The sequence below is a fragment of the Bos grunniens genome, chromosome 7 (assembly GCF_055505025.1).
Source record: "Bos grunniens cultivar Pamir isolate PY7600 chromosome 7, Bosgru_T2T1.0, whole genome shotgun sequence".
In the NCBI taxonomy this organism is placed as follows: domain Eukaryota; kingdom Metazoa; phylum Chordata; class Mammalia; order Artiodactyla; family Bovidae; genus Bos; species Bos grunniens.
The window spans coordinates 65,661,928-65,688,649 of NC_141171.1; the positions used below are offsets into that span (position 1 = coordinate 65,661,928).

At 46.1% G+C, this 26,722-nt stretch overlaps 1 protein-coding gene across 7 annotated transcripts; it reads left to right on the forward strand.

Moving 5' to 3' along the window:
• Nucleotides 1-12,055: 12,055 nt before the first annotated feature.
• On the forward strand, nt 12,056-25,740 carry SAP30L (SAP30 like). 7 transcript variants are annotated; one of them, XM_086412581.1, is made up of 6 exons: nt 12,188-12,832; nt 16,650-16,772; nt 17,974-18,013; nt 18,941-19,039; nt 20,561-21,704; nt 23,070-25,740. In XM_086412581.1, exons 2-5 carry the CDS (start codon nt 16,732-16,734, stop codon nt 20,687-20,689), a joined length of 309 nt encoding a protein of 102 aa, XP_086268707.1. In that variant the 5' UTR covers nt 12,188-12,832; nt 16,650-16,731; the 3' UTR covers nt 20,690-21,704; nt 23,070-25,740. The 7 variants fall into 7 exon arrangements, with proteins under 7 accessions (XP_086268706.1, XP_086268701.1, XP_086268702.1 ...); XM_086412580.1 differs by lacking the exon at nt 23,070-25,740 and having other exon boundaries at nt 12,056-12,832; nt 20,561-20,807; XM_086412575.1 differs by lacking the exon at nt 17,974-18,013 and having other exon boundaries at nt 12,098-12,832.
• The last annotated feature ends 982 nt before the right edge of the window (nt 25,741-26,722 follow it).

Here is a 26,722-nt window from a genome sequence, read left to right on the forward strand (position 1 = left end):
GGCCTCACTCAAGAGGCCTCTCTATCGAGAATAGACACACGCACATCATTCCACTCTTTCTCAGCACCTCTGTAGCTCCCCTTCTCTTGCTTATCCTAACAAAACAGCCCATTCCCATGATGCACAGTAGTTTTATTCAGTAAAGTTGCTGCGGACGCCAGATGAGTGAATACAGGACTATCAGTCCCAGGGGAAGCACGGGGTTAGGTTCCTCCAGCCTCTGGTCACCACACTGTCATCACACCATCAATACATAACCTGTTCTGTGCGCATTTCTGTTTAAAGAGACCTCATTTCATATAGATCATTAATTCATTCACGTTGAACTCACAGCTAACAACACTAACTCAAGCTGCAGTGAAACTTATCTAACATATATCTTTTCTCCATCAGGCACAACCTGGCCTTCTGTGCTTAGGAACATGAGACAGCACCTCAGCACTATGCTTACAGGACATCTAAAAACCAAAATCACCAAAAAAGCACAAAAATGTAAAAATTGTGGCACAGAATAATGGCAAGAAGGACTCTTGCTTACAGTGTGAGAGCTCAATGGACCACAGCTGGGAACATGCGTGTTGGGCAACTCCAATTTTTCACCACTCTACACATGAACATGTCCACAAGTGACCTCAAAACTGCAGCAAGGGGACTTTCCCTAGCAGTCCAGTGGTTAAGACTCCACACTTGCAATGCAGGGGCGCAGGTTCGATCCCTGGTCAGGGAACTAAGATCCCACATGCCTCCGGGCACAGCCAAATTAACTAATAATAAATAAATAATAGTAAAGTAGCCTTTAAAATATGCGCCAAGTATCAGTTTTGAGCTTATATTTTAGTGAGTAGAAGAATTTGCAAACAAGAAATTAGTGAATGAGGATTATTTTAAGTGTTATTTTATTTATTTGTTCGGGTGTTTGATGTCTTTCTTCTTCACTGGACTTCATGAGGGTAAGGCTTTTTCTGTACTGGTCACCATTTTATCCCCAGCTCTTAGCAGAACTGATTCGGACTTTGGAAATTGTTGAGCCATGATGAACCAAATACTTCCCTCTGGAATTTTAGTTTTGTGAGGTTTATTAACACTCGTTATTTATTTCAGCATTAGTTGTGTATTGAGTTAAGGCCAAAATGAAACTGCTTTCTAGGGCCTTTTTCTGATCACATTCACAGAAGATTGATAAATCAAAAGTTGATTTTTTTTATGGGCATTAGAATTTTCCAGTGAGCCAAATAATTATATGCAGTCTACTAGTCTCGGTTGAATTATTCCTTAGAAACTTGCTTGGTGACCTGGCATTGAAGAAAGAAGTGGAGACGGCTAAGGGCACATTTGCCTTCCCTATGACAGAGTATACACAGGCCCCTAAGTCCATACATAAATTCACTTCTGAAAATGTGACTAACGTCAAAAGTCAAACAACAAATGTACTCTGTCAACAGAGCACATCTGTTCCTAGGTAATAAAACGTGGTATAACACTGCCAATTACACCTGCGTTTTTGGACACACTCTTGGATGATATATCTTCAGTCTTGGCTAATATATCTTCAGTTTGACTCCCTTCACAAATCAAAAAACAGGCTTAAGAATATTTAGTGGAGGCTAAAGATGTATCCCTTTCAACAAATCTAATTATTTCTGTATCAATTATAAAGAGTTAATATATCCTTTTTTCCTTTCTAAAACAGCTTTATTGAGCTTTAATTCACCCATTTAGAATACAGAACTCAATGTTCTTAGTATATTCACAAGGTTATGAAGCCATTACCACTTCCTAGTTCCAGAACACTTGTCCCCCTAGAAAGAAACCCTGTACCCATGGGCAATCACTCCCCTCCAACACTCAATCCCCCAAGTCCCTGAGCCGCTGGCAACCACTAAATCTTACTGTCTCTATGGATTTACCTTTTCTGGACATTTCACATAAATGGAATCATAAAGTATGTGACCATTTGTGTTTGGCTTTCCCTTAGCATGTTTTCAAGGTTTATACATATTGTAATGTGTATCAGTACTTCATTCCTTTTTATAGATGTCTGGGTAGACCACATTTTCTTTATCTGTTCATCAGTTGATAGATTTTTGGGGTGTTTCCACGTTTTGGGCCATATGAATAATGCTGCTATGAACATTCATGTCCAGGTTTCTGTGTAGATATATGCATTTGTTTCTCAGGCAGATACCTAAAAGTGGACTTGCTAGGTCGTATGGTAATTCTGTGTTTAACATTTTGAGGAACTGCTGAACTGTTTTCCACAGTGGCATCACCATTTTGCATTTATACCAACAGATGCACATTGCAGTTTCTTCAGATCCTCACCAGCATTTGCTGTGGTCCATCTCATTGACTGTAGCCATTCTAGTAGGTGTGAAGCAATATTTTAGTGTGGCTTTTATTTACTTTTCCCTAACAATTAGTGAAGAAGAACTAAAGAGCCTCTTGATGAAAGTGAAAAAGGAGAGTGAAAAAGTTGGCTTAAAGCTCAACGTTCAGAACATGAAGATCATGGCATCCAGTCACATCACTTCATGGCAAATAGATGGGGAAACAGTGGCTGACTTTATTTTTCTGGGCTCCAAAATCACTGCAGATGGTGACTGCAGCCATGAAATTAAAAGACGCTTACTCCTTGGAAGGAAAGTTATGACCAACCTAGACAGCATATTAAAAAGCAGAGACATTACTTTGTCAAAGTCCATCTAGTCAAGGCTATGGTTTTTCCTGTGGTCATGTATGGATGTGAGAGTTGGACTATAAAGAAAGCTGAGCATCAAAGAATTGATGCTTTTGAACTGTGGTGTTGGAGAAGACTCTTGAGAGTTCCTTGGACTACAAGGAGATCCATCCAGTCCATCCTAAAGGAGATCAGTCCTGGGTGTTCACTGGAAGGTCTGATGCTAAAGCTGAAACTCCAATACTTTGGCCACCTGATTCGATGCTGAGAAAGATTGAGGGCAGGAGGAGAAAGGGACAACAGAGGATGAGATGATTGGATGGCATCACTGACTCAATGGACATGGGTTTGGGTGGATTCCGGGAGTTGTGATGGACAGGGAGGCCTGGCATGCTGCAGTTCATGGGGTCGCAAAGAGTTGGACATGACTGAGTGACTGAACTGAGCTGAACAATTAGTGATGCTGAGCATCTTTTCATGTGCTTATTGGTCATTTGTATACCCTCTTTGGAGAAATATCTATTCAAACCCTTTGTCCACTTTTTAATTGGCTTGTCTTTTTATTATTGAGTTGTGTTATGTATTCTGTATACAAGCTTTTTGTATATGTGACTTCTCAACATTTTCTCTCATTCTGTGGATTTGTCACTCTCACTTGGTAAGAAACATGTCACATCACTACTGTTAGTACTTTCATTTTTCCATTCACAGGATTTTATGAGATTAAGATGCAATAAAATAATCAAAATTTCCCAATTATTGCTGGGTAGATGGATATGGAGACCACCTATGTAGAAGCCAAACAGCTGGCAGATAAGCAGTGCCACCCTGCCATCTTGTCATATGATGTCTCCTTCCCTAACATGCAGAAACCTGAGCTCAGTAGGAAGCTTAGAGCTGTTAGCATGTAATATATGAAATAATAACTGCTGCATATTGAGCACTTACTATGTGCTAGACATTGTGCTAAGTGCTTTACATTGATCACATCTAAGTTTCACTGGTGGCTCAGGAGGGAAAGCGTCTGCCTGCAATGCAGGAGACCTGGGTTCAATCCCTAGGTCAGGAAGATCCCCTGGAGAAGGAAATGGCAACCCACTCCAGTGTTCTTGCCTGGAAAATCCCATGGACAGAGAAGCCTGGTAGGCTACAGTCCATGGGGTCGGAACGAGTCGGATATGACTGAGTGACTTCACTTTCACTTTCAAAGTCCTGTAAAAGAGAGATTAATTGCTCTGTCATGTCCGACTCTTGGCAGCCCCTTGGACTATAGCCCACTGGGCTCCTCTGTTCATGGAATTTTTCCAGTATGAATACTGGAGTCAGTTGCCATTCCCTTCTTCAGGGGACCTTCCTGACCCAGGGATCAAACTTAAGTCTCCTGTGTCTCCTGCTTTCCAGGCAGATTCTTGACCACTGAGCCATCATCTCATTTTACAGATGGAGAAAATTCAGGCTCTTATAGTTTAAGCTGTCAACGGTTCTACAGGGAGTAAAGTGGCAGAGCTGGGATTCAAACCAAGTACTTCTGAGTAAGGAGTCCTTGCTCTTATCCACAATACCAAGAGCCATGCTCAAGTGCCAGACTGCAGACCACAGCCAGAGTCACAGAAGATCTCATAGGTGCAATGAGGAAAATGAGGCTAAATGTATACCATTTCGGGGGCTTCCGTGGTGGCTCAGTGGTAAAGAATCCACCTGCCAATGCAGGAGCCATAGGAGACTCCAGTTCAGTCCCTGGGTCAGGAAGATCCCCTGGAGAAGGAAATGGCAATCCACTCCCATATTCTTGCCTGGGAAATCCCATGGACAGACGAGCCTGGTGGGTTATAGTCCATAGGGTCGCAGAGAGTCAGACACAACTGAACACGAGCACAATTCCATTTAGATGACTGGCTTTTGAAATTCTTCTTACTTTTTTGGTATTCTATATTGCCTACTAGTAGTACCAAAAGAGGTATTTGTCTTACTATTATTACATACAAAATATAGTCACATGCTAAAATATTCAACTAGGGAAAACGTTTACTAACTTCAACTTCTTTCTGCCTTTCCTCCCTTGACCTGCAATCTCCACAGAAGCAGCCACAATTACTAGTTTCTTGTGTATCCTTCATATACATGTGTATGTATATGTGTGTGTAAAATTTTCTTGAAATACAAATGGAGCTTCTACTCTATATACTGTTTGTGTTTCTTTTTCACTTAATAAGTATCTTGGTATAGTTGAACACTGAAAAAATATTGACTGATTCTCTACTCTGGTAGCCACCAGAATTGGAGAATTAATGTTGCAGGCAGGGGAGCAACAGCAACAAATAATCCAGGAGTTGTTCCTGCCTTCATGGAGTTTATATGTATGAAGAGAGACTGTCACACAACAAAAATAACAAAAGAGATTAATTACATGTTGTGATGAATGCTATAAGACACTGAATAAAGAATAGTGATGGGCAGGGGGAAACCAACTGCTCTTAATCAGGAGAGACTCTCTAGGAAGATGCTCCTGCTGCTGCTAAGTAGCTTCAGTCGTGTCCAACTCTGTGAGACCCCATAGATGGCAGCCCACCAGGCTCCCCCGTCCCTGGGATTCTCCAGGCAAGAACACTGGAGTGGGTTGCCATTTCCTTCTCCAATGCATGAAAGTGAAAAGTGAAAGTGAAGTCACTCAGTCGTGTCCAACTCTCAGCGACTGCGTGGACTGCAGCCTACCAGGCTCCTCTGTCCATGGGATTTTCCAGACAAGAGTACTGGAGTGGGGTGCCATCTAGGAAGATGACATTTAAATTAAAATTTGAAGGATGGAGCCTTCAAATAGAGGAGCAGACGGGACAGCATTTCAGGCAGAGGGAACTGCCAATTCAAAGCCCTCAAGGTAGGAAGGGACTTACCTAGAGCCAGACATCCTGGAATGTGAAGTCAAGTGGGCCTTAGAAAGCATCACTACGAACAAAGCTAGTGGAGATGATGGAATTCCAGTTGAGCTATTTCAAATCCTGAAAGATGATGCTGTGAAAGTGCTGCACTCAATATGCCAGCATATTTGGAAAACTCAGCAGTGGCCACAAGACTGGAAAAGGTCAGTTTTCATTCCAATCCCAAAGAAAGGCAATGCCAAAGAATAATCAAACTACCGCACAATTGCACTCATCTCACATGCTAATATGGAGAAGGAAATGGCAACCCACTCCAGTGTTCTTGCCTGGAGAATCCCAGGGACGGGGGAGCCTGGTGGGCTGCCATCTATGGGGTCGCACAGAGTCAGACGAGACTGAAGCAACGCAGCAACAGCAGCAGCAGCACATGCTAATAAGGTAATGCTCAAAATTCTCCAAGCCAGGCTTCAGCAATACATGAACCGTGAACTTCCAGGTGTTCAAGCTGGTTTTAGAAAAGGCAGAGGAACCAGAGATCAAATTGCCAACATACGCTGGATCATGGAAAAAGCAAGAGAGTTCCAGAAAAACATCTATTTCTGCTTTATTGACTATGCCAAAGCCTTTGACTGTGTGGATCACAAGAAACTGTGGGAAATTCTGAGGGAGATGAGAATACCAGACCACCTGACCTGCCTCTTGAGAAATTTGTATGCAGGTCAGGAAGCAACAGTTAGAACTGGACATGGAACAACAGGCTGGTTCCAAATAGGAAAAGGAGTTCGTCAAGGCTGTATATTGTCACCCTGCTTATTTAACTTCTATGCAGAATACATCATGAGAAATGCTGGACTGGGAGAAACACAAGCTGGAATCAAGATTGCCGGGAGAAATATCAATAACCTCAGATATGCAAATGACACTACCCTTATGGCAGAAAGTGAAGAGGAACTCAAAAGCCTCTTGATGGAAGTGAAAGTGGAGAGTGAAAAAGTTGGCTTAAAGCTCAACATTCAGAAAATGAAGATCATGGCATCCGGTCCCATCACTTCATGGGAAATAGATGGGGAAACAGTGAAAACAGTGTCAGACTTTATTTTTGGGGGGCTCCAAAATCACTGCAGATGGTGATTGCAGCCATGAAATTAAAAGACGCTTACTCCTTGGAAGGAAAGTTATGACCAACCTAGATAGCATATTCAAAAGCAGAGACGTTGCTTTGTCAACAAAGGTCCCTCTAGTCAAGGCTATGGTTTTTCCTGTGGTCATGTATGGATGTGAGAGTTGGACTGTGAAGAAGGCTGAGCGCTGAAGAATTAATGCTTTTGAACTGTGGTGTTGGAGAAGACTCTTGAGAGTCCCTTGGACTGCAAGGAGATCCAACCAGTCCATTCTAAAGGAGATCAGTCCTGGGTGTTCATTGGAAGTACTGATCATAAGCTGAAACCCCAATACTTTGACCACCTCATGCGAAGAGTTGACTCATTGGAAAAGACTCTGATGCTGGGAGGGATTGAGGGCAGGAGGAGAAGGGGACGACAGAGGATGAGATGGCTGGATGGCATCACTGACTTGATGGACGTGAGTGTGAGTGAACTCCGGGAGTTGGTGATGGACAGGGAGGCCTGGTGTGCTGTGATTCATGGGGTCGCAAAGAGTCGGACACAAATGAGCGACTGAAATGAACTGAACTGAAGGTAGGAAGGAGCTTGGCTTATTTGAGGAGCTTAAAGAAGAATAACAGAACTGAGGAAGGAGAAGCAGGGCAAAGAGATGGCAGCTTCCCAGGATGCACTGGGAAGCTGGTGAGGGGCCTTAAGGAGGGTGTGGCATGGTATAGGTTTGCTCCCTAGAGAATGAGTGATTTAGGTACAGGCCAGTGAAACATTCCAGGCAAAAGATCATGCTGGGCTGGGCTGAGCTGCTGGCTGTAGAAAATGAAGGGGAGAAATTCTGAATATCTATTGGAAATAGAAGAAAATGCCTTGACGATGGGTTGGCTTGAAGTAGAGGGAGAGGGTGGGAGAGTCAAGGATGATGCCGGTTAGAGTTTATGGATTTGGGTGTCAGAAAAAGTTAACTTGAACATTGTGGTCTGCAATGCCTCTAAAGCATTCCAAGCAAAGAGCTGAATGTTGTTATCTGGAGTTCAGAAGAGAGGTCCCAGCTAGAACTATAAAATTGGGGGCTACTGATCTGCTATTTTAAATACCTAGGGGTAGGTTTGGGTATGGAAAAGAATGCTAGTTGCCCATTTAAAAACCTAGCTTTTCTTAAAGACTTTAAGTTCAACTTATGAACCTTACTATTCTATTATAAATCTCGTAAACTTTTTGTATAAAGATAAGAGCAATCACTTTCACTTGTTCTGTGATTACTATTAAGTTTAGTAGATTCAGTCCTCCTTAAACATTGAACAGACTTACAGCCTTAATTAATCAAATTTCCTTAGACATTTCCAACTACCATTACTAATTTAATGTGCCTGATTTTCTCAAACATTTGAAATGGCCAACAGGGTAGACTTACAAATCTAAAAAGTCAGATATTTCTAAGCACTTAAGCAAATGTTGTAAATTAATTACCTAAACTTGTAAGTCAGACTCTCAGGGCCATTTCAAGAATCTTAAATCCTACACAAAGCAGGACAAGATCACAGAATCTTCTCTCCTGTATTCATTCCTGCAGTATCTGACTACTTATTCATATCTCCTTTCCGGAGTTATAGATTTATTCCCCCAGCAAGGAGATTGGAATTTTTTTCAGATCTTACTATTTGTAACTAATCTATATAATAACACAAGGAAAGTTTATGATAAAGGTTTCTTTTGTTGTTGTTTTGTCTCTTTGCGGTGGGCTGGGCTGGGCTGGGGGTGGGGGTGGGGCAGGTGAAGCAGAATGGATAGCTTTATTGCTTTGCCAGGCAAAGGGAAACACACCAGGCTTCTGCCTTGAAAAACTATGTCTCAACCCCAAGGAATTTGATGAGGGTTTTTATACTGCTGCTGCTGCTAAGTCACTTCAGTCATGTCCGACTCTGTGCGACCCCATAGACGGCAGCCCATCAGGATCCCCTCTTCCCTGGGATTCTCCAGGCAAGAACCCTGGAGTGAGTTGCCATTTCTTTCTCCAATGCATGAAAGTGAAAAGTGAAAAGTGAAAGTGAAGTCGCTCAGTCGTGTCTGACTCTTAGCGACCCCATGGACTGCAGCCTACCAGGTTCCTCCATCCATGGGATTTTCCAGGCAAGAGTACTGGAGTGGGGTGCCATTACCTTCTCCAGAGGGTCAAAGGTGGGGTCTGACAAGATTAGGGTGTGAATAGGGTTTGTACTCCTTTAATCTCATCTCACATAGTTGGTCTCCTAATCTTGATGAGCTTCTCTGGTTTCTTTAATCCTGCCTCAGGTGGTTTCTAGGCTGCTCCTCAACCATTCCAGTCCAGTGTTGGGAACTCAGGGAAGGTCAAGGAGGCTGGAGACTTGCGTGGCAAAAGTGCATTGCTTCTCTGTTCTTGGAGCCCTGTAATCCAGGCCACCTAAAACAGCTATTCCTATTTCCAGGCAAGCAGGTGATTCCTTAGCTCATGGTTCCCTTCTTCCATCCTCAAAGACAGCAACGTTGTATCTCTCTGACCCTTCTGTATTAGTCATGTTTCCCCTAAAGAAAGACTACAAAATTGTATGTAAATGCTAGTTAAAAGCATGTGCCCCACCCCCAAAAAATACATAGAGGCTGGAGGTAATTCGGAGAGAAACAGTAATTTCAATGGAGAAAGGTAAAGATCTATTAATTATAACAAGACTGTAGTAAGGAGGCATTCCCCAGTAAGAAGTAAAGAGAACTTTAAAGAATACAGGAGTAGCAGATATAGGAAATCCAAAAAAGGGGACATACGTATATGTAAAGCTGATTCATTTTGCTGTAAAGGAGGAACTAACACAACATTGTAAACCTACTGTATGCCAAAAAAATTAATTTAAAAAAACTATACTTTAACAAAAAAGTTTTTTTAAATAGATGTCCAAATAAATGATGGCCAGTGATACAGTATAAATATTTCACACACAAAAATAATAAGAATAACAGATATAAGGCACAGACAATACTTTCTTCTAGGGCTCAAAGTATTCAAAGACAATACTTTCTTCTAGGGCTTTCTTCTAGTTGCTCAGTCGTGTTCAACTCTTTGTGACCCTTTGGACTGGAGCCCGATAGGCTCCTTTATCCATGGGATTCTCCAGGCAAGAATACTGGAGTAGATTGTCATTCCCTTCTCCAGGGGATCTTCCCAACCCAGAAATCTGACCCGCATCTCCTGTGTTTCCTGCGTTGCAGGAGGATTCTTTACCCATTGAGCCATCTGGGAAGCCCCCAAGAATAAGGACCCAATTCCCCTCCCCACCAGAAGGGTGGTGATAGGAGAAGCTGGTGCAGTAGAAACTCTGTGTACTGCAGCACCCTGGTGCTAGGTGCAAATGCTATTTGGAAAAAATATAGGGAAAAAATATGGAGAATGTAGGAGCTCTTATCCATACCAATCAAGTTTGAAACCAATATCACACACTGCCTTGTACAGATAACCAGCTGTTTTTCTGTGTGTATGTCTGAACTTCCCTGCTAGAGGCTATACTCTTTTAAGCCTTGGATTTTATTTCATCTTCTTCCTGTGGCCAAGCCTGAAATGAGTATATACACTATATGTTCAATAATTTACTTTTGAATTTATGAACTCCAAGGGAAGAATCTTATTAAACTTGCCTTTTTTTCTATTAATTTTTATTCTATTTTTTCCTACTAGAAAGGCAAGAAATGTTTATTGGGGGAAATGCAAACGTAGAATAACAGGAGAAAAATATTAATCCTATTTCCACTCCCCAAAAATAATTACTGTTGATACTCTGGTGTATTTTTTATGTACAAATAGTTGTTTTTCTTTTTTTAAAAACATAGATGTACACACATCATATCCCATTCACAGGGTTAGGTTGTTGATTTAACCATTTCCAGTATGGAACTTTTCTGTTCTTTTCACATTTTCCCATTATAAATAATCCCATAATGAACACTGTTGTGTTTAAAATATTTTCTAGTAGGCCAATTTCCTAAAATGGCTGTCTCACATGAGAAATTACTAGGCTACAGGGTACAAATACGTTGAAGGCCACTGAAGAAAACTGAAGATCACAGGGCATCTGCTTCTAAACACGGAAACTGGTAGTTTCCCGTTTTCAACAAGACACAAACCAGAAGCCTCTTCAATGCTACCTAGTACTACCAAAATAGGTACACGTGCGACTCTAACGCTCCCTGTCCCCTTCACGCCCCTCCCCCGGAGAAAATGCCTCCCAGCCCTAAAAGACTGCGTGACTGCCTGACCCTGGACTAGTCCCTTTGGGCCTTTGGCCCTCATTTGTCCCCAGGCCACCCAGTGGAGAGGTGGCCCGACTAGGCGTGCTGGAGCATTTTTCCCTACGGCCTTGGGGGTGTGCGTGACATTCTGGGCTCCGAACCCCAAGTCCCGGGCTCTGCAGGGCGCGGCCACCTCGCGAGTAAATCTCCGGCTTAAAGCAATAGAAGCCTCAGTTTACAGAGCTCCAGGGAGGGCCCAAAATACGGCAAATCCTTCTCCACGCGGAGATTGGCCCAGCCTTTTTCTGCATCTCCTCGGCAGCCCCTCCTCTTCCCCGCGCGGTTCACTCAGTCCACCCTCCAGACCTAATACCGACTTCCGATTCTTCCCAGCTGAAGGGTCACCCAAGCCCCTCGGGTCCCCGTCCCTCTCCCCTTCTCTTTCCGCACCGACTAAGCCCGTCCTAGTCTCCACAGTGGGGAGTCTCCGCCACCCATAAGCTTCTGACCGCCTTACAAGACCCGCCATCAGACCCCCATCACCTCTTCTCCATGTCTTTCCACGTTATCTGTCCCGACTGTCCCTCTGTCTTTCCCGCCATGACTGTCTTTCTATCCGGTTTCTATCCCGCGGGTCTGCGGGTCCTCTGGCCCTGGTCCTTCCGTTTCACCCAGTCTGAACCTGTCATGACAGTACCTCTCTCTTTAGGTGCCCCCCTCACAAGCCCCACCGCGTAACTGTCCCTCTGCGCCTCCGCCCACGTCTGTACTTCTGTCCCCCGAAGGTGATCCTCTGTCCCCGGAGTCGGGTCCTCCGTCCAGCCGGGACCACGCTAACCATCCCTCCCAGAGCCCGGAAAGTCTGCGGCCCGGTTCGTCTCCCTCACCCGGGGAACTCTTCCCTCTTCCACTTTCTCTACTTTGAACCCATCCCAACAGAGTCCAGGAAGTAGCCAAGCGCCGGGGACTGGCGGCGATGGCGCCCAATGGAACGTGCCAGCGGCGGCGGAGGCCCCGCCCATAGAGGAAAGGCTGCCAATGAGCTCGCGGAGGCGGGACTTCCGCTGTCCCGCGGAGGGCGGGGAGGGGAGCGAACTGTTGTGGTGCGGAGCGTTGGGCGGGCGGCGGCCGGGCGGCCCAGGGGCTGCCTCGGGACTCGGGGCGCAGCCGAGCGGCTGCAGGGGTGGGGCGGGCCGGAGGAGCCGCGGGGCCCGGGCGCCGCGGGTTCGAGGCCGGGCCCCGCGCGGGGAGGCCGCGCCACCCCGGGGGAGCTGCCCGGCGGCGAGTTTGCCCGGCAGCCGAAAGAAGGCGGGAGCCGGCGGGGGCCCTCAGAACCCTCTGGCAACCCGGGCCCGGAGTCCTCGGGGAGCTGCTGCTTCCTGGGACGCCCTCCTGGACGTCCCCGCCGAAGGGTAACGGTTCAGGGCCCCCGGCAGAAGGCGCCTCAGGGTGACTCCCGGCGGGGCCCTGCAAGCCGCGGGAGACGACCCCGGGGCCGCGAGCAGGGAAGAAGGGGCTTGGTGGAGACGCGGGCCGGGAACCGAAGGAGCCGGAGCGCGGCGGAGCGGAGCCGGGCCTCCCGGGCGCGGGGCCGGGCAGCGCGGCTCTGCTGAAGACGGACTCTGGGACCCTCGAGTGCGGGGGCCTCGGCGACCTGCCCCGCGGGGAGCGCGGCTGTGGAGTGGCCTACGGGGGACCTTCCCCCAGAGGGGCCGGCCCGGGGCGAGGAGATGAACGGCTTTAGCACCGAGGAGGACAGCCGCGAAGGGCCCCCCGCCGCCCCCGCCGCCGCCCCGGGCTACGGCCAGAGCTGCTGCCTCATCGAGGACGGCGAGCGCTGCGTCCGGCCCGCGGGCAACGCCTCCTTCAGCAAGAGAGTCCAGAAGAGCATCTCGCAGAAGAAACTCAAGCTGGACATCGACAAGAGCGTGAGTCCGCCCCCGCCCCCGGCTGGGTCCCCGCGCTGGGCGGCTCTCGGGCCGCTGCCCTGGGCTGCGGGCGGGACTCTGGGGCCCTCCCCGCCCTGGGCCTCGCAGCCCTTTATCTGCAAATTGAGGAGTTGGACTCGGGCTTGCAAAGGCCGCTCGGCGTTGACGGGTTCTAACTAGGACTCTGCCCAAATTCGGGAGGTTGGTGGCGGGGCTGCTCCGAGGACCCTTCCTGCCTGGGAAAATCTGACACCAATTTTTAGCGCGTTTTATCGGTGTAGACAGGGGAGCAGGAAGAGGTGGGTTCATTTGGTTGGCCCACGGTGGAGCAGGTGATGAAGGGACCCGGCTCTTATCCAACTTCTCCCTCCTTCTCGGATCCCTGTTATTCCTTCAGAAAAGGAAAGGTGGCAGCTCCTTTCCTGTCTGCGGCGGCCTCAGCTTCTGCACAGGGTCGCCGAGCTCGCTGCTTAGCAGGCAGCTGTGGGGAAATGGGATTTCAAGGATGTGGCAGAAATAAGGCCAGGACCTGGTCTTGGGAGGTGGCTCAGGCAGTCAACGTGACTTGGAAGGAAGAAAATACACTTTTATAGGGTTAATTTCTTTAGAAATGCCCGGGGAGCGGTGGGGGTGGGTAATTTTAAATTTGAATAGAAAACTTTTCCGGTGCGATTTCACCACTGTAGTTAACTATTCTAAAAATTCTGAAGATGTGCCTATTGTCAACCAATTAAGAACTTTTTCGTTTGACATTTGTTGCTGTAAGCCTAAAGTGGCTGCCAGGTGATTAGGAATTGGAAATGAGTTGGGAGGGGTATTATTAAATACCAGGTGGACCAGCTAGATTACGTGGTTAAGACCAAAATTTCTCCACTTTGGAGGGAAATCAGAGATTGCTCATTAAACTGAAAGGACACCCACTTTTTCCACTTCTGATGTTACAAGGGAAACTGAGACCCAGAAATAAGAAGCGAGGGTGCCAAAGTCACACAGCACCTAAGAGGCTGGTTAATTTCTTGAATCTGTTGTCTGATTTACCTCTGGGCCTCATACATAAGCCTTGATTAAGTCTTCAATAAATAAAAAATTAAAAGTATCTTCCCTGTGCTTTCTTCTACACTCTTACTCTCACATCCAGTTGTTGTTTTAAGTTAACAGTTATATTTGCAACTCTTCAATGGAAAGATGCTATTTTTAAGTGGTTAGGGGTGAATTGATGGCTTTCTCACTACAAGTCTCTATCAATGAAAGAAAGGAATTCATCTGAGCGCAAGTAACTGGCTAGCCACTGTGGTGGCCTGAAATGGGACAATATGGAAGTGAAATGCTCAATTCTAGGACAGCAGTGGATTCATCCTCATGGAAGCACTGCCCACCTTCTGTGTAGATTGTTGGGAGTCTTTACTTAATATTTTTTCCAGTCCTTAAGAAACAGAAATTCCCAGTTCTTTTAAACCCACCATCTGAACAGTTGTATTACTGCATCTGGGACTCCATTTTCCCAGTGACCCCTCTGGAAAACCTGTGTAGGGCTAAGTTGACTTTGATACACACTGTCTGGAAGAGAGGTAGCCTGAGCCCGGTACTAGAGTCCCCAAAAGGCAATGCTTTTGAAGGAGTAGGATTTCAAGGCAGACTCACTCACTCACAGTTTGTTTCAAGGTGGTGTTGTAGAGTCATTATTTCTGAAAGGGATTCTATTTCATTCTCACAGGCTTAGGCAGGAATTCAATTCTAAGTAACTGCTGTGTTACAAGAATTTTTAGCTGTTGCTGAAAGTGAAACAGAAAAAAAAACAACAACACTTAGAGCCTTTTCTATCACCCTCCTTCCTCCACCCCCAACTCCCCAAAGGCCACTGGGCTTTGAAATTTCTGAAAACCAATAAGTACTTGAAAATGGTTAAGGAAGAATAATGACTATTTATCTTGTAAAAGGGTCTAGCAGAGAACCTTTTAAAATAATAGCACCTTAAATCCAACTCAGGCAGTTTAACTCCTTCTGTATAGACATTGGCAGTGTTCTGTGATTTATTAAGATATAACATGCTTTCAAACATCCCTCCAATTGACATATATCTGCTTTTTTCTGGAGGAAAGTGGAAGTGGAGAACAGTGTAAGGAAGATGTTGCAGTAGGAAAGGACACGTGCCCAGGGTTAGAAGGTCTGGATGACCTTGGCCAGGTCATTTCCTCACGCAAGGTGGCTTCAGTTTATATCTCTAGAAAATGAGATGGGAGCCAGGGGGTTTGCAGTAGTGAATGCTGAGTTCTTTTCCATCTAGGACTCTATTATTCTAGCATCTTGACCTGAAATCTCCCAGTCACAGCTTTAGGAATCATGCCTTCTGCCTGTTCTTAAGTCTGTCAGTCTGTGAATTTGAAGACCAGCTTAGTCTTACATGTGAAACTAGCTAGCATGAAGGATGTAGGATATGTTGTGAATGTGCTTTCTTCCCTCATGAAAGCATGTCCAGTCCTCTATGCATCAGCTGGATGGGATTCTTTGAGACGGTGACACGTGCTGTGTCTCAAAGTCCTTTGACAGAGTTGAATCTGGCAAAGTCATTCAAATTTATAGCCATACGTAAATGTGGCTTTTACTGGCCTAAGCTGCTTTCAGATGCAAGGGGCTGCCTGTGTTGGTTCAGCAGCATTTATTGGGTGCCTGCTGTCTGCAAGACACTATCACAGTGTAGACGTAAAACTGCTCGTGGCTCACTAATCTAACCACGTGAAAGTGCTGATTCATGTGAATAAGAAACAGTTTCCATTATTTTCTCCATGGAAAGGCCTGAATTATGCTGGTTTCCTATCAGCTTACTTTTATCTTTAAGCAGTTGAGGAATAAACTCATATTCAGAAGTCTCTCAAGAACATTTGTGTAACAGCTGGTTCAGTGTCAACAACCCCAAGTCATTTACACAGGCATTCAGTTTGTTAGGTTCTTGAATGGTTCCTCCATCTCAACCCTGGTACTTATATTCTTAATAAAAACACGTCCTTCACATCTTAGCTGCTGCTTCCACCTTCACTTACTATTATGCCTCCAGCCTACATTAGAAAATCAGTAGTGGTATCCAGCTTCTTTTATGTGGTTTCACCTTGTGAGAATCTCTGCACCTCTTTCTGCTTCTCTTTGTGGATTCTGTGAGTGCTGATGCAAGAATTATAAATTGATACATAGAAATAGTTTTTCAGAGGGTTGTCATGGTACAGTAGTTGCTATTGTCAATGGAAAAATAGGATGGCGGCTATCCTATCATTGCCACAGTGCCCGCTTTCCTGCTCCCAGGGGCAGTGCATTCCAGCCCCATGTAAATTACTCACTCCTACAGGTCTGAAGATGTCACATCGCAGGGGGACTCTGTTTGTCTGAAGGAAAGTCTAAGCTGTTCTCATGTCCCAAACCCCCTCATTTCTCCTGATGCTCCTGCACAGGCAGTCACTTTGACCTAAGTGACACAGTCTCCTCAGGGTCTCCTCACTCGCGCCTTCTGTCAGCCTCCTTTGAAACTTCAGTCTTGGTTGTTCCACCCAGAATGCTTCCTGTCTCCCTGCAGGTCCTCCCTTCTGGTCAGGGACCTCCACTCCAGCGGTATCTGTCACATGTGTTGTGTTTATTCAGGGGGAACTTGATTTATGATGAACTGCTCGGTGTGATATCAGTGTTCTCTTTGAGGAGATGATGGCTTGTGTCTGTTTCTTCCTGTGGTCTTTCCAATGCCTCACAAAGGAGAAAAGGCCCATAATTTGACAGATACCTGTTGCTGTTTCCATGGGATTGGCAACTCTGACTTTAATTTGCTTCCCATCAGGTAAGGCATCTGTATATTTGCGATTTCCACAAAAATTTCATCCAGAGTGTACGAAATAAAAGGAAGAGGAAGACAAGTGACGATGGCGGAGATTCTCCTGAGCATGACACTGACATTCCTGAGGTAAAAGTCCAAAACTTCACCTTGAGAAAGCTGGAGAATGAATTCTGACCTGATCCTTACCTCTGGCCTGGTTTAAGAAGTAACTTTAGTCGCCTTTGTGTTGCTGTGGTGTATCTGAAAAGTGAATCATAGCATCATAGTAATATGGAATCTGAGGGCTGAAAGCTTTGAAATCAACTGGTCTAACTGCCCCACCATTTTACTGACAGGCACAGACACTCAGGGCCACACACTCAGTTTGGGGGCCCCAGTCCAGTGCCCTCTTCAGTATCTGTGCTGCCTTTCTTCAAGAAGCCCCTGAAAAATACTTAAATAGAAGCACAGTGCCGAGTTTTTCAGAACTTTGGTTTTGCCCTTAAAGTTGGAGACTGAGTGTGTATGGATCGGGGAAGTCACTTCCGCTTTGTTTCCTGGTCTGCGAAATGAAGGTGTAAATTGTCCTGTCCCACCAGCTCGGATTTTCTATCACTCTCTGCTTCCTGGTCCAGGCTTATTCCCAGACATCTATTCCAAGGTCAGTTACACTGGCACAGAGTTTCTCAACAGTGGCACTGTTGGCATTTGGAGCCAGATAATTCTTTGTGGTGGCGGCTGTCCTGTGCCTCGTAGGATGTTCAGCAGCATCCCTGGCCTCTGCCCACCAAGTGCCAGGTACGCCACCACTCCCAGTGTTTCCGGACATTGCAGGTGTCCTCTGGGGACAGAATTGTCCTGCTGAGAATTGTCATCACTTCTCAAACCAGAAGGCCACCATCCCTTCAAAGTGCCAGTGTCTATTAAGCAGGGTTACAGGAATGAATATCGAATTTTCTAAATTGTTTTCACTTTAGACTCAGCAAAAGAAGAACCATTTATAATGTACATTGAATATTTGACACATGAATATTTCATAAGGCAACCGCCTGTTAGCACTCAGGGTGAAAATGACTGTGTAGGAATAGAAAGAGTAGGTGGGCCTTTGTCTGCAGATGCGGAAGAAAATCTTTGAAAATATGGCCCTTTCCCCCTGCCCCTCTCTGTGTCCCCTTTTCTATCACTGGTTTACAGTATCTTTCTAATGCTTTTAGCATTATTATTTTTATGAAGGAATGGATGTATTCACTATCAAAATGCTTTTCACAAAAAAAAAAAGATTTGAGGAATGTTTGAAAAGAATGAAGGACTTTGGTCCCTCATATTGATCATTCATTTTGTTTTTAAGTGCTCTCCACCTGCCTGAAGCAAGAACATCTCTTTTAGAGGCAGGTAAAGGCAGCCCAACTTTCCGGGCCTTCACTATTTCATGACTGTGCAGCTTTCCTCTCTTCCTTTATTAGACAAAAATAAAAGGAGAGTCCTTTCCCCTCTGTTACCCAGTCATCTGCAGAGACCCAGACCCTAGCCTGCCAGTTTGTACATCTGCTGCAGTACTTTGAGCTGTCTCTGGGCGGGGGGGCGGTTAAGGACCCTCACACCCGAAGGCTAGGCCTAGGGGAGAACTACCTGAGAACACTAGTGCGTCCCGCTGTCCTTCACGCCCCTGTGTCCACTCTGGGCCGAGCTCCGACCTGTCCTCCAGGATGTCTGTCTGTTTCTCCCTTTTCTCTCCTTGCCTGCTGCCCCCTCCAGCATCAGCACCCCTGCTTTCCCATCTCATTTCTGGATCATCACTGCATCAGCTCCCTCTGTCATCCCCCCACACCCCAGTCAGTCTTCCTACAAACACCACAGATTAATCTTCTGGGGATAGCACCCCCCTCCCCAAACCAGGATCACTACTTCTGCTTGTCAAGACATGCTACCACCCAGTCTCACCCTTTAAACCCACCATAAGTGCCTCTGATCCCCTAGCCCGTGTGTCTCTCCCCTGGCTTTCTGAGCTCATGGCCTTCTCTATAATTCCCTACTGTCTGTTCCCTTGCTCCCTTTTGAAACCCTGCCTGTCCTTAGCATACGCTTCACCACCTCCATCAGCCTTCTAGGACCACCCCTCCCTGGCCAAAATTCTGCTTCCACTGTTGCTTCTGTCCTCCCAACTAGTAATTAGTCCTCAGTGGGCCACTTTTAAGACTTGTCTGTAGTCCTCTCCCTCCCCGCCCCTACCTAGCATAGTGCTAGGCACATTGGGGGCATTTGATGAGTTGTGGCTGGTCAGGTGATGGATAATGTGTTTCTCCTCTTCTCTCTAGGTTGATCTGTTCCAGCTGCAGGTGAACACTCTCCGACGTTATAAACGACACTACAAATTGCAGACCAGACCAGGCTTCAATAAGGCCCAGTTAGCAGAAGTAGGTAGACAGACTTGCCCTCTACAGAGGGAGCACCAGCACCGTGCTGCTGACCGTGACCTTGATTCTCCCTGTGTGTCTATACATAACCCCTCCATACCTCTGGAAGCAACTTCCTCTTCCCTCTTTTGCACAATTTAGAATCCCCCAGCTTTAGACCTAGAAAGGCCTGATTTTCATAAAAGAAACCAGGGCACAGAGAGAAAGAAAAGACTTGCTTAAAATCACATAGCAAGTTGGTAGCTTGGAATCTCACGACTCCTGATTCTAAGTCCTGAGAGTTCTTTTGTTTGCTCGTTTGTTTGAATCTTGTTTTGCAAGATTCTTTCCAGATATGTTCCATTCTGCACATGAGGTGTGTCTGATTAATCATCCCTAAACCTTCACTCATATTCTGTAGGAGCTATTTTTCTTTCTTTGTTTTCTTTCCTTGATTTTTTTCTACTCTGGTATTGGTAATAGAAGTATTTATTATAATGAATGGAGCCCAAGAATGTGTTCTCCTGCCCTGAGTCCTTATCTAGTTCAGGGCATGGGATGGGGGTGGGGGTGTTCCATTGTCCATTATTTTAATATACTGACAGCCTGCCTTGATACTTCTGTCCTATTGGTATGTATATGGGCATCCTCTCATCCTTCTTTTCTAAATGTGTTTTTCTATCTTTTATAGAAAATTTGGAAATGATGAAAAGTACACTCCTACCCCTCAAAGACAGCCACTCTGTAGTTTTCATTCTCTGACTCCCTTTTTATCTATCTGTCCTAGAGCCCTTGGTCCATTCAGAGATTTCCTTATGGGCTCACATCCCTGTTGGTTTTTGATCTTTACTTGAGAGCTTTCTTGCTGATCCATCATTTTTTCTTAAACTTCTCCTTCGCTAGCATCCAGTTAAAACATAGGAGTACATAAGCCTTTCATACTTCAAGACCAGTGCCTACCCCTGGTGGGACGGATGGGATGAGATGGGGCAAGTGGAGACTGCATTCTCAGGACTTGAAATAGATCAAAATATTGGGAATACATATGAATTTTCCTTCAAATCTGATGTCTTTCAAGAGGTAGTTACGTACTATTTAGATGATTTTTTGGGTCAGGGCTTACATCTGTTCAGTTGGCTGTTTATTTGACACAATTTTAAAAAGACACTTTTCGGCCCAGTTCCAGGGCCTAAGAGGTTATGGTAGCAGCTGGTCACCCAGAGCAGTCCCAGTCTCCTCCATGGAGATGACCTTGAGACTATGCTGTGATGGATAGGCTAGCTGCCCCTGAAATAGGACTGCATCTTGGGAGTGCTGTGGGTTAAAACGTTGCTTTTGGAAGCCTGGAAACCAAATCCCCTAAGCCTGGGAAAGAAGGGCATTCACATTCTGCATTGTGGAGCACTGCAGGGAGTTGTGCAGTAATCATAACTCCCTCCCAGCTCTGGAAGCAGCTTGCTGTTTACCTTTTACACAACTGAGAATCCGTGGCCCTGGTTTATTAACATGGTTTAACGGGCTCTGTTTTTCCCTCCCATATAGACTGTCAGCCGACACTTCAGGAACATACCTGTGAATGAAAAGGAGACCCTCGCTTACTTCATCTACATGGTGAAGAGTAACAAGAGTAGACTGGACCAGAAGTCAGAGAGTGGCAAACAGCTTGAGTGATGATGAAGCACACCTTCAAGGAATGAAGTATAATATTAATGCACAGGTGACATCTGCTACATTTAAGCCCATAAAGACTGTTAAATTTTATTGTAAATAAAAAAGTTTGAATAATGAATACTGTAAATCTTTTCGGGCAGGAGGATTATATTCTCATGATTCAGCATGTTTATACACAGACTTTCTTTTAAGGCAACTACCGGACTAAAAAAAAACACAAGATTGGAAAAAGAAGGAAAGGAAAACAGTGCATTGCCGCATTCTGCAGAGCATTAAGTCACTTCTGCTGGACGTGTGGGATGACAGATATTTTGGTATTCACCTTGTAATTCCACGCAACCACTTGTGAGGTATAGCCCCGGACCAACAGCGAGGTACGGCTGGCAGAGAGGTGCATGAGCAGACATCTACCCGGGACGTAGACACCACGCTTTGTCACTTATCAGCAAATCATTTGACCCCGGCCCCTCACCGGCTCTGTGCTGTGCACACAGTAGGCACTCAGGCAGGGTTTACTGGCACATCCAACTGTCACTAGCAGAGCCAGTCTTGGGCTTCCCACCTCTTGGTATCAAGGCCTCTGCTGTTCCTGTTGCTCACCACTTCACTTCTAGAGCGTGAGGAAGTCCTGATGCACCAGCAGGAGGTTTCAGGTCAGACCGGGACTCCAGGGCAGACTCATGTGCCAAGCTGTATTTGTGGAGGTGCCAGAAACCCTGATGCAGAGCTCCTCCTGGGAGCCATGGTCCGTTGTGCACCCCTCCACGCTTCATGCTTCAGGGTCAAGTGATGTATTGGGACTTCATTCTCCTGGGCCAGAAATGCTTTGACACATGGAGACATTTAGTGCTTTGGGGCTCATGTTTTCAGAGATACTAATCCTTAATTCACAACCACAAGGAAGCTTCCAAGGATCGGGTGGTTTCTGCTCCGAAGTCCAGCTCTGGGATAGAAAGTCTGACCAGCTTTGGCCTCTTTGGGGGTCAGCAACAAATCATGGGTTTGAGCAACACAGGTCAGTGCCATCTGATGTTCATTTTTGTGAGCAATTTGCCTCTCTTTTAGGGGGAAAGTTGCTAAAGTGTTTTTTTCTTTTTAAGTATTAATAATTACCTGATTTTTGTTGTTGTTGTTCAAAACCTCAGATTCCTCTATCTAATTATATCAGAGCCAAAGTATCCTTTGAAAACAAAGCTTTATATCCAAAAGTATGCTTTTGCAAAATTTTCTAGTCAGTGTATTGGAGGGCAGAGGATGTGGACAGGGAGTGGGAAGAAAAGAGAAGAAAGGACTTGAATTCTAATTTCTGACCACCTTGACATATTGTGGTCAAAGGTACCGCTTTCTAACTCAGTTTTCATTCTGAGTTCTTCCTTAAGCCTTAAAAAATAGAAGCAGCATTGGACAGCGTAGCCTGGCAGAGTGTTTTAGTGTCTCACAGATGACTTAATCTGAGTATCCACACAGAGAAGTCAGAACCACCCCCAACACATACACACCCAGCAGGGTGGTAGAGTGGCCAAAGGTATCCGTTCCACGGAGCGTGCTTTCTATGGACGGTTAGGGCCACCACTCTCGCTCAGTAGCTCCATGTGTTCAGCTGCAGCCCAGCTTTCACCAGTGTTCACCACGCATGTCTAGCAGGTTGCAGCCTTTTAAGATATGTGTACATGAATGTACCTAGAGCATACTTGAGACTGAGTGGATCTTATCTGCGTACACCTGGCCATGGATGGCACATCAGGGTGTTCTGGGCGTGTTTCCAGTTGTGCAGATTCAATAGGTGTTTAGAGAGTCTCACTACTCACAGCTAAAGGCTCTTGATGTGTGGGCATCAAGAAGGCTCTAAAGTAGATTTTTATTTTCCCCTGAGGAGCTGAGTTAGAACGGCTTTGAAGGCATCAAACACCAAGTCCCCTTTATCCAGGAAAGTGTTTTCTTGTCAGGCTGGAGTTTGGGGGCAGATAGGCTTAAGGCATTGGAAACCTGCTCTCTGGAAATGTCCACAACTCATTGAGAAAAAAAGTGTATTTTTCTGATGTTTGAGCCAGAATTGTGGACGTGTAGGTCATGTCACTGTTTCTTCAACAGCAGATCTGTGTTCCCAGTTAAGAGACAGCAGTGCACTTCTGTACAAGAAGCTGTGGTATTAGGTTCCGTCTGTTCAAGCATGGCTGTGAGAGTGCTTTCGTTCCCATGTGAAGCCTGGGGAAGCTTCCCCCTCAGCCAGATGCTATGCGCCCTCAAGTCCTGTGCCAGCTCTCCTCTAAGGAGAGGGCCTTTGGAGAGTGGAGCTTGTGGGTGTCTTTTCAACCTTTGAAAGCATGTTAGATGAGAAAAAAGACAAAACTCTCTGAGCTTGTATTTTTCTTGTGTGCAGAAATCTATTTCATCAGACCACTAAGCCACTTGCCTTAGCCTCTTCTGCAATTTCCCTCGGTTTGATCTGGAGCAGGAGACATCTACCTGTTAGAGGTGGCTGACCCTCCAAAGCACCCAGGTCTGGCTGTGGGGAGCAGTGGGGCTTGGGGAGCTCAGCGCTCATCGCGGCTGCCTGCGTTTTGCTACCACCTGTCAAGGACTCGTGCTTCTCTCCACCTGTCATGTCGCAGCATTGCCTTCTCTCCTCTTGGTGCTCCTGGGCAAAACTGGAATATGCAATCCAGAACTGGCTTTGTCTTCTTAAAGAGCACGGCTCCTGCCTCAGTTCCAGCCTGCTTGGTTCTTTCCTGTGCCCTGAAGAGTCACATGGAATTGTCAACATCTTGCCATCCATGTTGCTTCCTTTTAAGGTTTTTAGAAAACAAATGGACAAACTTCTTATTTCAGTGAACAAACTCTTAGGTTGGCAACAGCATGTGAAAAAGATCATAGCCAAATCCCTTGAGAGATTGCAACCAAAGGATTCAAGACCAGGGGTGTAAAAGGAAGAGGAATTTCATGTATGTGATGCAGCCGCCAAGTTGTTAGATGTTCCTGTCATAGCTAAATAGTCACAGCTAGTCTTTCAGAGAGCAGATATGAATAACTGCTTGCAGCTGGAATGTTGCATCTAACCTTGGCATTTCAGCTGTTTATTTAGTGGGAACTTTTTGTTAACATCCTGGAGGGCACCTGCATTGTAGGAAGGAGAAAGCCGGAGTGGGAACTTACTCAGGAGCCCAACCACGGATCCCAGAGGTGTTGCTGCACGGAAATCATCTGAGGACTCTGTCATTACAGCGACAAGATCCAAAAGTTGGGAAAGGACCTCTAAGTCATCCAGTCCAGTCTCCCATAGGTGCTGACATTCTGCCTACAACCGTCCCACCAAGGTTGGAGCAGTCTGGGTTTAAACACCTCTGAGGACAGAGAACTCACTACCTCCTGGGGAAGCCTGTCCTATCTTTGTAAACCTCTGGCTTTTCTATGTTCTCTGTAATTTCCATCTTAGTCTCTGCCTAATGGGGGCCAAGTAAGTTAGCCAAGGACTAATCGCTGGCACCATCCCAGGGCATAGTGTTTGTCTTTGGGGAAGGAGCAGCTAGCAAACAAGACACTTTGTTGTCCCAAGTGTTCTCCCCCCTAAGTATTATTAGTCCATTTAGTCCTTACTGAAGATGTTGAGGAAACCCCAGTTATTCTCCCTCAATCTTGCTAAAGCTGATGGAGGAGGTCAGGGGAGAAGAGAGTGCTCTCAGAACTGCTAAAAAAAATACCTTAGGATAGAAAAGGCCTTAGTTTTGTGTTTGCCTCACAAAACTTAGGAAAAGTTTTAGCTGGAAGATTGTAAACTATGATCATGCTCTGCCTGGAGTTGAAAGGTTAAATAGCCCATAAGGGCGTATACCTTAAGATTGCTGCAAGTACTGCACACACTGCTTTTATAGAGAAAGCAAAGCTTAGGAACTTGGGGGAACCACATGTCTCAGTGTCAGAGAGGTGCCATATTTTCCAGCTGGAAACTCCTTAAAGGTTGCCATTGCCCAGTCATTGATTTTTAGAGATGGGGAAACCAAGATTCAAAAAGACTTGCCTGAATGCTTTGGCATCATCTAGACCCACTTAGCGCTGGTTCACTTCACAACTCACAGCATAGCTGGAACCCAGTCTGCAAGGGAGCTGCCCTCAGATCCTTGAGACCTGCCACTAAGCAGAGGTTCCCCAGGCCAGCCTGGCTGTCAGGGACTGTGAACAAACCTGCAGAACTCAAGGCTGTAAGACCTGACTGGGAAGGCCATCAGTTGAGTTTTGTAAAATGAATGGGAGGGGAGATCGGAAGGAGCCTGTAATTTAAGACCAAGATTCCAGAGTCCTGGCGGGAAATGTGGTGTCCTAGAATGTAAGTTCTCACAAAATGCACTTGCCTTTCAGGTGGGTCAATCAGGTGACCCTGACTTGAGCAGACACAGCTCTGTGGCCCTGCCATTCGCAGCCCCCGTCCCTGTTAGCGAGAGAAGCAGTTGAACTGAAGGACAGGTGAGCTGAAGACCACGCCCTGGGAAGCGTGGTGCTCTAGGGGTGCTTTTGTATTCATTTTATTACAGACTGTTTCCAAGTTCATGGTCAGGAAGGGTAAAGTCAATCCCATTTTTTGAGGTGGAATCCAGCCGGAGGCAGGGTGGGACTTTTCTTACAGTAGGAATGTCTACAGTCATTTCATCTGGCTTGCATCTTCAAACAAACTCTTCAGTGGCTTTCATTTAATGAGCACATCTTTGCCAGTGGCAGAGGCTTGTGCAGGATCCCTGTCTCACATGTCTATTATCTGCTCAGCCCATCAGAGTGTTTTAGGGGTGCGGGTTGGTTTGGGTTTTTTTTTTTTCCATTTTGTAACTGCCTTATCGAAAAGCAAGTGCCCTTCCATTTCAGGCCTCCTCATTGTACATGTTTCCTGCCAATTGGGGGGATCATTTGTATTTTAATTTTGTAATCTATGGCTCTGTACTGTTGAAAGGCTCTCAATTCTGTGGGGTCTCCTTAGTATGTATATGACTTTTCATGTTGCAATATCACACAGATGGGATGGCCCGACCTTTGCTCTTAATAAACGATCTAAATGAGAAACAAGAGACACATTCTGTTGTTCCCTTTGAATGCCCACATGGAGCTCAGATCTTTCACTTGTGCGTTCGGCCCCTAGCTGTATAGGACAGTGACTGGTGATAGCCGTCTTCCCTCCATTTGCCCTTCCACCCCGAGTGCACCCTGCACAGGTCACAGAAGTCTGACCCTGCCCTCTTGCTCACTTCTGTGCAAACTGACTGCAGCTGATCGGCCGGAATCGAGCCTAAGTGCTACCCAGCATAGCAGGTACCCTGGCCCCGGAGCTTCACTCTGGTCTTCGGTTATCCATGTATAGTTGTCCACCCATCTATGGGATGGATGGTTGCAAATTGAAATGCCTGCTGGGGGCGCAGAGGGAGTTGCAAACTGGAAAATCCAGGTCCCTTCTAAGGGCGGCCACCACTCTGTGTTATACATTGTGTTGAGTCGTTTAGTCGTGTCCGACTCTCTGCGACCCCGTGGGCCATAGCCCACCAGCTTCCTCTGTCTGTGTGGATTCTCCAGGTAAGAATACTGGAGTGGGTTGCTACGTCCTCCTCCAGGGGATCTTCCCGACCCAGGGATCGAACCCAGGTATCCTGCGTTGCGGGTGGATTCTTTACCATCTGAGCCACCAGGGAAGCCAGCCTGTTTTTGCCACATGGGAGTGCAAACTCTGAAATTTTAAACAGAAATCTTCAAAGTACAGTTAGTTCCCCTCCTCAGCACCCTCACCCTCTCCCATTCCATAGTGTGGAAGTGGATTTCTCAGCATCCTAGGTGGCATGGAGAGTGGGGAGTCTTGTCACCTGGAGCCTTCAGGGTCAGTGACAGGTTGTTGCTGGAGCATGCCATTTTTCAGAGTCATCTTGCTTCAGAAAGCAAAGGAAGGCCCAGTTTTCTGCTGTGCAGCCTCTTGATCTGAGGTATAACAAAAAGTAGTTCCTTCCACTTCTCTGTGCCCTCCCTTTCACATGAAACTGCTGAGGGCTGCCTCTGGCCCCTCAC